Genomic DNA, 13,500 nt, shown 5'->3' with positions numbered 1-13,500 from the left:
ATGGATGGGAGAGCTATGAGACAGATATTGATGGAAAAAAACACTGAGGCAGAATTTAATGGAGTAACTGAGATCCTAAATAGCAGTCTAATAGCTTTAAAGTTCTTTACTTATCAAGAGGGCAGGTAGACATTCTTTCATCAATACTGATAACCAAGCTTGATCTTAGCAGTGTTTTCTACAAAGCTGATATTAACTTCCCTATGCATAATAACTTCTGATGATTAATGGACTTCAAAGCAGGCCTAATAACAGATAAGCAGCTTGCTAAAATCTGATGATACCAAGTTGGTATTAATTTAAATTTTGGGTGCTTTTTCTGCCACATATTCTAATGTGTAGTAAAAGTTAGCAAACATATTAGGTACTAAATCTTTCCCAGAGTTAATAATTGGTAAGTTGGCTGCTACTAGGTAAATGGCATATAAGTAGCAAGTCAGCAAGGAATTCCCCCGAGCTAGGAGCTCTTAGCTACAATTATGTTTTAAGTAAGACATAAGACATAAGACATAAGAAATTTATTTGTCATTGCACTCACAAGTTGGTGCAACGAAATGTGCTCTTCCCCAAAGTAAAACTGGACAACACCACTACAAAAAAAAGTTAAAATATACACAACACTCACCATGCAAATATAGATACCCCGTTTCTCCCAGCAATTAAAATTCCACCAAAAAACTTATGACCCCGCATTTAAACTCAGTACTGCACTTGGGTAGAAGCTGTTCTTGAATCTACTTGTCCTTGCTTTCAATACCCTGAATCTCCTTCTCAATGGTAATAATTTAAAGAGCTGATGTCCCGGATGAGAGGAGTCTTTCAGTATGTTAGATATCTTCCTCTTACATCTGTTCTGATACAATTCTTCCAAAGAGAGGAGTGAACAGCCAATGATGTTTTGGGCCGTCTTAATCACCCAAAAACTCATCTCTGTAGTCTTTTTCATAGTTTGAGGAATTTCAGATTTCTGTTATTCTTTATATATTTCAAGAGATCAGACATTTGCAATCAGGTAGATTTGGGTGTATATTGCTAGAAATATCTTTGCATGTATATAAAGGCCTAGAAAATAGGCTCTTTGTTATTAAAACCTTGGCACAACTAAAAGAAAGTGGGGAAGGTATCTAAAGATATATAACAGTCTCCTGTTCAATTTACTAGACATGCGATGGATACCCTAGAAAACAGAGAAATGTTCTTGTGTGGTTGCCATTTTTTAAATGATAAATTGAACATGATACTAGTTAGATGTTTGTTCAAGCCTATATTTATGGTAACATTTTAAACATAACCTCATAATGATCCAATTACTATAGTATCTGTGAGGTTTGAGATTATTTCTTTAAAGAAGAAACTACAGGCATATCTCTACAACTTGATAAGTATTTTGTATGATGATGTATGGTTTTGTATTTTGTATGGTTTATTTAAAGGTGTTATATTGTACACAGTATAAGGCTCCAGAGGTTTAAAAACAACATAATTATCTTATTTTCCTCAAAGAAGTTTTTTTTCCGCTCAGAGAAAGATAACAGGTCTAAAGATGGGGAAGTGTTGTAATAATAACTGCATTGCTAATATGAATAAAAATCTAAGATGATGAGAAAATGTTTGTTTACCTCTCTAAGCAAATTGCCAGGAAACCCGTGATGAAACACTGTAGTAGCACGTGGATAAATAGGTTTTCACTCCATGGCAACAGAGCAAGCCAGTAACTAGAGCTGGAGCAACAGAAGTTATAGAATCCTACAAAGCTTGTCCCCAGTGCTGTCTAACATCTATAGCAGCGTTTCCCAACCCAAATGGGTTGCAGAGGGTTTTATGGGGAGTCACAGATCACTTTATATGAGTTTTAGCTCTTATTAACATATTTCTTTCTTGACCTTTCAGAGCTGGATATTAAAGTTAGTGTGTATATATATGTATGAGAAACTGGTCCGGGGGGTGGGGGGGGAGAAACCTCTAGTTTCTGAGAAGGGATTACTTTACCCTATTAAAAATGTTTTTTATGCAGGGGTTCAGAGGTAACTTGGCTATTTTAAAAGGAGGTCACAGCTTAAAAAAACATTAGGAGCCACTGACGTACAGGAATCTTTTGAGTTAGTATCAGGGGTTTAGAGTGAGGAATAACAACTATGACATCAATACACACTTCTAGTTCTTCGTTATACTGGAATCTTAGTTTAAAAAAATCAGAAAAGAGCTGTGTGGCTTCCAAAACTATGCAAATACTAGAGCAGGTGATACCTTTATTAGACCTCTAAAAAAATCAAACGAACCACAAACAGCTAGCTTTCAATGATAACTCATCTTCTTCAGACTGTGCACCAAGTTCTTGTGCATAGTTCCAAAAATATATTCTTTTATTAAAGTCCCAAAGTTTCATGGCCATTGTTGGGGCTAGGTTAGAAAGCAAGGTTTTCCTCGCCAAATAAGAAATTATTTGAGTTTCAAAAAGAAGGGGAAGGGGAAGGGGAAGACGAAGGGGATGCAGAGTTTTTGGAGGCCTTTTGTTTAAAGAGTTGGATGAAAAATTCCAAACTGCTGGCTGAGGAGTGTTTGAAACCATACCCTCCATACCAAAGACTTTTGCAGATTGCATCTGTTTCCATCTAAAGAAGCTAACCTGATCCCAACAATGGCCTTGAGACTTTGGGAATTTAATAAAAGCATATAATTTATGGAACTACTCACAAGAACATGGTGCAGAGTCTGATGAATTATCATTGAAAGCTAGCTAGGTGTTTGTTGTTTGTTTGAACTTTTTTTATCCAATAAAGGTATCATCTGCTCCACCATTAATACTGGAATCTGTGGTTTCATAAGTTACAACTATCTAAAGAAAGTTGTTATCAATGGAACTTAACAAAGGAGATGACTCCCCAAATTCCCACTGATTCAGTGGGCCAAGTCTAGTGTGACCTACTATGCTAAGCAACAGGATTTCAGCCAGAGATTAAACTCATTAGATGAGTTTGGGCCTGTCACTCCCTCTCAGCTTCACATACCTCAAAGGGCTATTGTGATGATATGGGGGGAAGAAGAACACTACATAGACCACCTGAAATTTGTTGAATGAAAACAAGTGTATAAATGTAGTAAATAAGTAACAAATAATCAGGAGTAGTGGCCATGCATGACCTAGACCAGTGGTGGCAAACCTTTTTGGGCTCGTGTGCCCAAACTGGAAAACAAAACAAAACAAACAGGGGGTGGCGGAACCAGAAGTGGCAGTGGCAGAACTGTAAGTGACAGTGGAAGGAGGAATCCCAGGCACGGAGGTGCCTCAAGATCCCGCCGCCAGCACCAGCTGATCCGGATCCTGCCCCGGCGCCTGTCCGGACACCAGCACTGCGGTTGCAGCCGCCTGCTCAGGTTTGGCTGCGTGGGAGAGTAGCAATCTGGCGACCTATGGCTTGCGTGCTGGCAGAAAGGGCTCTGCATGCCAGCTCTGCCGCACATGCCGTAGGTTCGCCATCGCTGACCTAGACTGTCACCTGAACACAATGATAGGCTGGATGAGGGCCAGGTGAATCCTAATCCCAGGTGTGGTAATTAGTCTATCTGTAGATAAGATTACACTCTCCCTTAAAAAGTGAGTGTACATTTGGGGTTGATCTTAAACTAATCATTGTCATTAGAGTCCCAAATAGCCTGTCTGGCGTAGAACACTTTCTAACAATGGCACGCTCAGGGATCAGGATCAGAGGTAGCTTTACCACTGTAACCCATGCCTTGGTATCCTAAGGAGTGGACTATTATTGTAATGTTCTTGTGTGAAGTTGCCTTTGAAGCTGTTTCAAAAGCTGCAGCCAGTGCACGAGGCTGTAGAATGGACGTAATGCATGTTATGGCACCTGCTCTGGAAGAGCTGCACAAGCTGCCAGCTTGAGACCAAGAAGTTCAATACTCCTTGAGTTCAATGAGATATTATTATCATGGAAAGCCCTAAGAAGTTAAGACCTGAAAGATTATTAGCAAAGGGGGAGCAGGTTACCAGAAAGATTGTCTCTTGTACATATCAGTTAATCGACTGGGATTTTCAGGAAGGCCCTTGATGCCTGCACTATATATTGCAGAATTTTATGTGGCAGCAATATGACAAGGTGCATTCCCTGTGGAAGCAGGTCTCCTCAGAACTCACTTCCCCTATCCAGTATATCAGACATCAGCCTTTCTGCTTTCTACCTTTGTTTTATCTTGGCTTTTGCCGACCGTTAACCGATTAAATTGTTGTATTTCTGTAGTCTTTTATAATGTACTGTAAATTGCTTACAGATTCTTAAATTATAAGTGGTATTTCAATATTTTTGAAAAATTACTGTTTTAACTAAATACGTATTAGAGTGCAGCAAGTTGGCTGTTCACAACAAAGGAAATAGAAAAGATATACAGTGCAATCTATACCTGTTCTATGTATAGAAATCTAACTGGATGTACTTTGTAATAATTTTGTTTGCCAATAATTAAGCTCATGACAAGAAGTTCAAGAAAAATTAATTTTGTACTGGGGAAAATGGGCCTTGTGATATACCTGTCTATTCATAAATAAACCTTGTGAGTTCAGCAAGAGTTGCTTCGAAAGGGGAGCTTTACTCTCAAAACAATATTACTTTTCAATTTTATGCAGCTTTAAGCACTTAAATCTTGTGCATTAGAAATGAAATATATTTTCTTTTTCCATATCTCTTAAGAAAGAATCCTAGCTAGCACTCCACGAATTTTAAATAAGTAATTGCTTTAAATGTAACTACATTGTTAATGTTTGAAATAAAATGTTTTGCCAATATTTTAGACAAGGTTAACAGACCAAATCTCAGGATTATTTTATTTTTATTTTTCAAGGAGTAACAATTGGTTGCCACATTCTGTTTAATTTTCAGACCATAATCAGTTACTTTGATTGTTTGTTTTAACAAATGATATAATTTCAGGGCATTACCACCAGCAGCTGTATGTGAGCTGAATTATCTTCAGTTTGTTTTCCTTCTGGACATATGCCATGAAGTCGCTTATGGCCTCTTTATAACAATGGCATCCTTTCAGCCTTGCTTGGGAATCAACACCTGCTTTACACACAGGAAAAGATTACAGGTGCCAAGCTCCCTTAGTGATTCATATCTGTGAAGTTACCATGACAGGGACGGACTCTTGCTACCTAATTGAAAACTTGCACGTATGAACACTGTATAAGTATAAGCTATCTTGGAAAAACTGTGGTCCCTTTCTACATTGTTCTTGTAAGCGGCATCACAGTACAATTAATAAATATATTAGACAATTTTCTTCCAGTAGCAGGCATGATAAGGAGCATGTGGGGCAGCTGGCATCAAGTCTTTCGTGGTGCATGTTGAGGGGCATAGAATACTGTGGGAGAAGCCTTTAATAGTCAGCAATTGCTGCCAGATCACTTCTGACAATCCCTATCCCTGTTGACTATTGAAAGTTCTCCCTCCATGGTTTCAAGGGTCCCAAAGGCTTCGTTGTGGTGTGAAAACAGGGGGATAAGAATTTTTCAGTTAGTTTAAATTAAGTATTTCCAGTGCCAATCCAGTTTACACTGCCATAACTTTATACGAAACGATGTTGCCCAATATTTGAAATAACTGCAATAGTAAATAAAAAATTAAGAGCCTCGTGGCGCAGTGGTTAAAACGCTGTACTGCAGCTAAAACTGTGCTCACGACCTGGGGTTCAAATCCCAGGTAGCCGGCTCAAGGTTGACTCAGCCTTCCATCCTTCCGAGGTCGGTAAAATGAGTACCCAGCTTGCTGGGGGGGCAATGTGTAGCCTTTATAATTAAAATTGTAAACCGCCCGGAGAGTGCTTGTAGCGCTATGGGGCGGTATATAAGTCCAATAAATAAATAAATAAATAAATAAATAAATTCCTCTTCATGCAGAAATATTGAGCAGGCATTAGTACAAAAGTATACTGGAACATCCAATTCCTTAATGTGTGTTCTAAAAAATAAATAAGGGAAGTCCATACAAATCCTTCAGTAGGGCATTCTGCCCAGTGGTTGGGTCCATAAAAAGAGCTTGTATCTTCTGTTTGCCAGCTTCACAGATCTCACCAGTGGGTACACAGGTAACATCTTACAGTGATCACATAGGATTGTTTTTTTTTTTAAAGAAATGAAGATTATAGTACACAAGTCAGACCCAGGATCCATGATTCTAAAATGGGACAAGAGTCTTCCCTGATATCAGTTTAGAGGTTTGTTCCTTCAGATGAGAATGTAATAGTATGCCATCTACACTCTAGACTCTGACAGGGATATCATAGGTGATTATATCAAAGGCCACTAAAGAGTTAAGGAGACCTGAAAATGTTGCACACTTCCAACCCAGTCCCTAGTGTAAGTCATTTACTAGTCTGCTCAACAGCAGGTATGGCAGTCAGATTGCCTATTCTCATTTTGTGCAATTTCACAATTAGACATGTTTTCAGATACATATGAATAAATACATATACTGTATACATTATGTAGATATGTAAGAAAGCCAGTGTGTCATAGTGGAGAAAGTGATGGACTAGAACTTAGGTAACATGGATTTCAAATCCCTATTTGGCCCTGGAAAGTCACGGGGGTGGGGTGGCAGTGTTATAACCAGCCCTTAAATATTTCACTCACCTTGAAAACCCTGTTACTGGTCTATAAGTCAGATGTGATTGATTATACATAACAAAATAAGGATATGTATAGAAATCTAACTGGATGTACTTTGTAATACTATTGTTTGCCAATAATTAAGCTCATGACAAGAAGTTCAAGAAAGATTAATTTTGTACAGGGGAAACTGGGCCTTGTGATAAATGGGAAAAAATATGTATTACAGATCAATTCAACTTTCTGATATGCTATGCAATATGAATGTCTCTTTTTATAATAAAACCTATGAAAGAGATCTCTTCAAATTATATTCTGAGCATTATAGTCAAAAAACAAAGGCTGCACACCTCTGGTTCAATCCATCAGGAATGGGAAATATAGATGCCTGTGCTCTGCCAGTCCTCCCTTCTCCCAGCTGGAGCTGAGGGAAATGATTTGATTTAGAGAAAGCATTGAACATTTTCAACCAGAGTGCCTCTAACCCAGTCTTCAAAGACGCTAGGTGATGCCAATCATTTAAAACAAAGCACTTTGATCCTTGCCTACCCCCTCCACTTTCTTGCAAAGAGAGAAATTTTGGGTTAGAAAAGGGGGGGGTCTTATACATGGGGTGTCTTATACACAGAAAAATACGGTAATTTACCTGGACACTCTGAACAAGATCTGAAATTTGACATTCTGGACAAGAAAAATTGCAGAACAAGAATTCAGAGAGAGACAGCTGAGATAAAATATATAGAGAAGTTTAAAACCCATTACAGTGGACTCAATATAAGCCATGTTTTCTTATATCTGATATTTATATTTGATATTTGTATAATATAAAATATAATGTTGTATCTGCTGTATTCCCAACTAAATTTCATTTCTAACCAATGCCACCTCAAAGGCCCCATGGGTGATTAGAGATATTCATTTCCATGTTGTTCCTGCTCGTTATTATAGCCTGGGATTAATTTAGCCACTAGTCCTTGTCATTGTTTACAGAATAATGCTTCCTGAGAGGGAAACTAAATATCAGCAGGGGTTTTAAAGGTCATTGCCAAGTCAACAGTTTGTGCCCAAATTCAGTCTCTAGTTTGAGACTACGTATAAATGTAAAATTTTTGCCATGTAGTCCAACTCCTATGTTTGAGGAAGTGGACTTGTCCATGAAAGTTCACATTAAAATATAGCAGTTGGTTTCTAAGATGCTACAACATTTTTGTCTTCTTTATTTTTTACTTTTCTTTTGTTTGTGCCTAATACGCCAGCATAAACTAATATGGCAACTTTTTAAAAAATTGATTAAGCATGTAACTCAAAAGCAAAAAAAAGAGACGTTAAACATTGGGAAATTCATACAGTGAAACACGTTTTGAGAACATGATTGGATAAAGCAAGGGGGATGAAAGGAGAGTGAAATGAGCAAGGAGAACGCGGATAAGAGAAGATTTATCAGTGTTTGGAACAATTCAGGATGTGTGTGGACAGACGGTATCACAACAACCCAGTGCAATCCAGTACGTTCAAATTCTACATGTTTGGACACAACAAATACCCTCTCTGTTGTGATTGCAAATACCAAGATGATCCATTAAATCTACAGTAAGAAATACTGGAATGACCCAGAACAGCCTCAGGGCAACCTGGGATAATACCAGGCTGTGGATGAGCCCTAACAGAAACAGGGAGATTAGTGTTGAGAATATTCAGTTGATCTTACTGTGCAGGCAAATAAAGTCAACTGTCGATGAGAAAGAATATTAGTTGGCTTAGGGCAATCTAAAAAAAACTAGTTTGTGAGAGTGAGCAGAATTAAATCCGTTTATACAGAGGATATTTTGTCTGAAAACTGAGGACCCTGGTGGGTTGGTGGAAGATGATTGGTGAGAATGGCTGCTAACCCTCGGTGTCATCCCTGGTTTCTATTTCAGCAACATTGTGTGAGAGTGAACCTAAAGTGTGGCTGTAGTAAATATTTCTTAGAAAAACGTCTAGGCATTAAGGCTAGTACGCTACAATTTTTTGTACATTTACCAGAGAGTAAGGTTCCCTGAATTCAGTGGGTCTGACTTCTGAATAGATATGTCTAGGATTATAATACCACAGCAGTTAAAGCCTAGCTGATAACAAATCTAATACTATTCAAAGCAGTAGAGTGTTTTTAGTGTTAAAAATGGGACAGAATTAGTTCATTATATAAATAGAACAAATATCTGTAAAACAATATCTGATCGTACTTATCCCATGAACTTGCAAAATTCCCCCAACATTTCCCAGTTAAAATGACACAGTTGTGGATGCTTCTGAAGCATAACTGAAAAGATTCACTTGGCATTTGATGTGTTCACACCTTGCCTATAAGAAGGTTATTTTTAAGGTTTGATTCTGCTCAAAAATAGACTGTATATTTTTATTTGTATTTTAGTCTTAATATATATTATAATATTTGAATATCTCTGTTAGTCAGTGACCATAATAAAGTAGCACGAAGCAGCAGCCTGCCCTTCTACCTAATGGGAGCACCTACAGCAGGAGTAGGGGATCCTGGCAAGTGATACCTCTTTCCTTCCTCACCCTCACCCCCATATACACAGCGATGGAGGAGAGTAGCAGCTAAGCTCAGTGGCAGTCCCAAGGAAGAAATGAGGATGAGCAATGGTACAGTCCCTGCCCAGGGCAGTAGCATAGAAAAGGAGCAACCCCTGCAGGAGATGCCAATTAAGACCGTTCACCCCTGGATATTGATGGATCCAAGTGATTTCCTGAATGCTGGAGCTCTAGTCAATCCCTAGATTGAGGAGATGACCCAAGTGGTAGACATGATTGCTCCTGAGTATGAGGCTGTATTGTGAAATTCACTACTACAAGAGGTAGTGATGGATGCCAATTTGGGCAGCTTTAAAAGAAGATTGGGCAAATTTGTGAATGGTGAAACTATCAGTGGCTTCTTATCATGGATATATATTTCCTCCAGTACCAGAGACTGTATGTCTCTGTGTTGAAGCAACCCAGGCTCTCAAGCTTTGGGTCAGAAGCAGGCCCCATCATCACAGCTATCATCACAGCACTTCCCAAGCTTATAGAGGAAGGCATCATACACACACCCCTTTCCCTGCACCACTGCTGATGAAGGGGAAGTGCATAGTATAGTATGGAAATCTGCTTGAGTTACAAGCTGCTGAGTTATTAAAAAGGCCTGGCTCTGAGGGGTCCTTTCAGAGCCATGGCAGATGGCAGTGATGTCCACAGAAATTGCATTATATCATCACACAGGATTTCCCTCCCATTTGCCTTGGTTCCGAGAGGCCCTCTTGAAGTCATGCATTTTAATAAATTTAACAGCCTCTGACTCAAGCTGGTCACTGCACTGCACCACCTGCCTCTTCCTTCACTGGCAACAGCATGCATGGAAGGGTGTAGAAATGCCGTAGCCTTCCATGGAGAACGTTGATATTGGAGAGTTGCCCTCAGTGGCAGCTCTCTGAAACAGAGGGAGTTCTCATGGGGCAATAGTGACAGTAAAAGAGAGAAGCTCATTTGCAATCCCCAGCACTCCACCATCTAAGGCAACAGCCTCCATGCAGGGAATGTCAGGACTGGCTCTGCTATGTATATCAGTCACTGGGGCTTGAAAATCAAGATGGTGCAATCATATCTTACTGATGGGCTTCTCATTAAGCAACTGATTGGCCAATTCACAAACAACACTAAATTAAATAGCTTTTGTTTTGGTCTAGTGTTCTAATATTCTCTATAATTTAAAATACATACAATTAAAAGAGTCATGCCCTTTCTTTTTCTTCAGAGTTCTTGAGTAGTTCTGAAGTGAAAACAAGTTGAGTCACCTCATATTAGTCCTTAGTCAATTTGCCTTATCGTTATAGAAAGGACCTCAGAAATTAGCTGTATTTCTAGTGCTTACTCCAGTGAGCAGAATGAAACACTGAAGAAAATATGTAGTAGTAGTAGTAGTAGTAGTAGTAATAAATTCTCTAGTGAGTGACTATACTGTATGTGGTTTCTTCAGTCTTCTATATCTGCTGTATTCAGAGTCAAATGTCTGTATTAACAGTTCTTTAACATTTAATCTTTTTCTAAACATGAATTGTATAATAATAATAATAATAATAATAATAATAATAATAATAATAATAATAATAATAATAATAATAATAATAATAATAATAATAGATTTGAACTCTTTGGCTTTGTTTTTGTGGCATCAAGGCCCAAGCCTCTGGCTTTTGCATGTATGCAAAAGATTGGATTAATACTGCTTTTTTAATTCAGAATTTCTCCTACTTTATGTTTTTAGACATTGCGAAATATATTTGGATACTCATCAGATGTGTATTTGTTGATTTCCAAACTTTGATGGGAAGGCATATTGCTCCTCATCATTATTGTTTGGAGAGTTTGTCTTCTGAAGTAAGATCATTATTATTCATTTAATTGAATGCAGTTTGAACTAATTTGCCAGACTTTCCTATCTGAGTAAAATGTACATGGTATATTTTCTCAATTTATTACATTCTCTGCATATACCTTGGATGCTTTGGGGCATAGCATAAAAAGAAATTCTTGTTTATCTGCCTCAATTGAATGGAGCTTACAAGCAGACTGCAGAGCAAAAGAGCCAGAGAGGAATCGAGAGTGGATAGGAAGCCCACAGAGGTCCACAGGCTCAGGTGGCTTTCAGCTGCAAGTTTAGCTTAGCTCTTCCAGTAATTTGTCACGCCTTGGTCTTCTCCTGCTGCGCCAGCACGTGCCAGCTTAGTGTCAGAAAGTCTGTGCACCAGACGGCCACTCAGGCCCAACATCCTGCTGTTTAGGACCAGCGGCTTGCTGTGTCAGTGTGGAATAGAGAACCCTGGCAACAGCCAAGTGCTATGCGGAATAAGCATGTTCATAATGAGATGTGAATGGCATCAGTCAGTCCCTTTAGAATAGATTCTAGCCGTGTGCCTCCTCTCCTAGGAAGTTTGGCAGGCTATTCATTAACAAGAGTCATCAGGAGTTCAGCCTATAACAGTAAAGCAGCCCCAGATAAACTCGGGCCAGTACGTGCACAATCCCCCCAAACAGGAATTTGGAGGGATTGTGTTGCAAAACAAAAAAAGAAAATTGTGTGAAATGCCATGTTCATATTATTATTTCACAGTGATTATAGAGAAAAAGTATATGAACAGATGTGCTCGTTTTGGGATTCTTCTACAATAAACATTTGACTTGGACATTTTAAACTGAAAAAGTCCTGATTTGCCATCATTGAGATAGCTTTTGAATTATTTATTATCACCCTATCAAACCTTAGATTCATTTGAATTTATTACTAAGATCTGACACTTTTTTGTTCATATACTGTTACATAAACTGAACTATTTTCGCACATTAGTATGAGGAAATCTGAAATCCTATTTTTAAATAATTTCAGGAAATATTGTCATAGTGGCTATTGGAGTGTTTAATTCATAAATTCATATGTGAGAAAATTTAATCTGTTGTAGATTTGTTCAGAATGTGATGCTCTTATTTGAAGTGCATGATTCACCCTCAAAGAAAACAGAAGCTGCACACAAAGAGAGAGATTTGCTCCCTCCCCTATGAAAAGCTATCGCAAGCAGGGGTCCTATTAAGACAGCTGGAAAGTTGCTTCGGCTTGTTACGCTTGTAAGTTTTATTGGTGACTGGTTTTTGATTATGCATTTGAATGGTGTGTGTTCCAGGTTGCTGGGTTTTAATTAAAAGGCGATAGTGTTGGTTTTAGATGCTTTTGTTGTCAGCATAATTAAGACTGGAATGTACATGTGTTCAAATTTTTTAAAAAAACAAGGATATGTCAAGAAGTAAGCATTTCTGATACATCAAGAGAATCTTCCAAAACTTGAACTTTGTGACTTCAGCATATTTAAAAATCCTGATCAGTATATACTGTAGCTTACTTTTAAATGAAACAAGTATTTTTCTCATTTCTTTCCCCCCCTCCATAGCCCATATTACTTCAAAAGGATTTATTTATATGGAAAAATCTGTGGCACTTCTCTTTAGTGTTTTGTGTATATTGGCTATAACTCTTTATCTCATGCTTAGCTTGAGGTATCTTAAATTTGGTTGGGAAACCAGCCTTTTTAGCTTAGTATTGCAGTTGGAGAATACCTTGTTCATGCTAAGTTCTACATTTAGCTATCAGAAATATATTAATTATTGTAATTTTTTTTAATCCTGCAGCTCTAAGAAAACACTGTGGCAACTGTGGCATGATTTTCTTCAAAAATTCTGTGGGTTAAATACGTGTGTATGATTGGGACTATGTAATACTATGAACTTCCTTAACCTGCTTCTTACAGTTATGAGGAAAGAGCTCTGTATCTTGAAGCAATAATCCAGAATCACAAAGAAGTGATGACGTTTGAGGATTTTGCTACTCAGGTCTTCTCTCCCTCTCCCAGTTATTCCCTTAGTGGATGTGGTGAGTCTCAGCATGTTATGTTTTTTATTATTATTATTATTATTATTATTATTATTATTATTATTATTATTATTATTATTATTATTATTATTATTATTATTATTATTATTATTATTATTATTATTATTATTATTATTATTATTATTATTATTATTATTATTTTAACCACTGAGAAGCACTTGAGCGGCAGATGTACACCTGTTTTCCACTGATAAATGGTTGCAAATTTAAGAAGAGCATTCTCCCTCTGAATTAGCTAATGAATATCAAAAGAAGTGATGACATTCATTTTAATTTGTTTTGCATCAGAGCTGTTCACTCAGTTCCTTTCTTCAGCTATCCTGTTAACCCCTGAATCTAGCAAGGTTAATGAACTTTCTCTCACTAATGTGTTCTGATTCATTCAGGAGTGTAGGCTTCTTGCTGAGAT

General features: G+C 37.8%; 1 protein-coding gene across 3 annotated transcripts in view; it reads left to right on the top strand.

The window, feature by feature from the left end:
• The window catches only part of RALGAPA2 (Ral GTPase activating protein catalytic subunit alpha 2), a 255,925-nt gene that overhangs the window by 190,745 nt on the left and 51,680 nt on the right, over window positions 1–13,500 (top strand). For all 3 annotated transcript variants that reach the window (XM_072998430.2, XM_072998429.2, XM_072998431.2), the window contains one exon: window positions 12,949–13,070. In XM_072998430.2, coding sequence (XP_072854531.2) covers window positions 12,949–13,070 — 122 coding nt within the window. The remainder of the gene's footprint in view (window positions 1–12,948; window positions 13,071–13,500) is intronic.

This window comes from Pogona vitticeps, chromosome 4 (genome assembly GCF_051106095.1).
Source record: "Pogona vitticeps strain Pit_001003342236 chromosome 4, PviZW2.1, whole genome shotgun sequence".
NCBI classification, from domain to species: Eukaryota; Metazoa; Chordata; class Lepidosauria; order Squamata; family Agamidae; genus Pogona; species Pogona vitticeps.
This window is presented reverse-complemented; position numbering and strand designations above follow the sequence as displayed.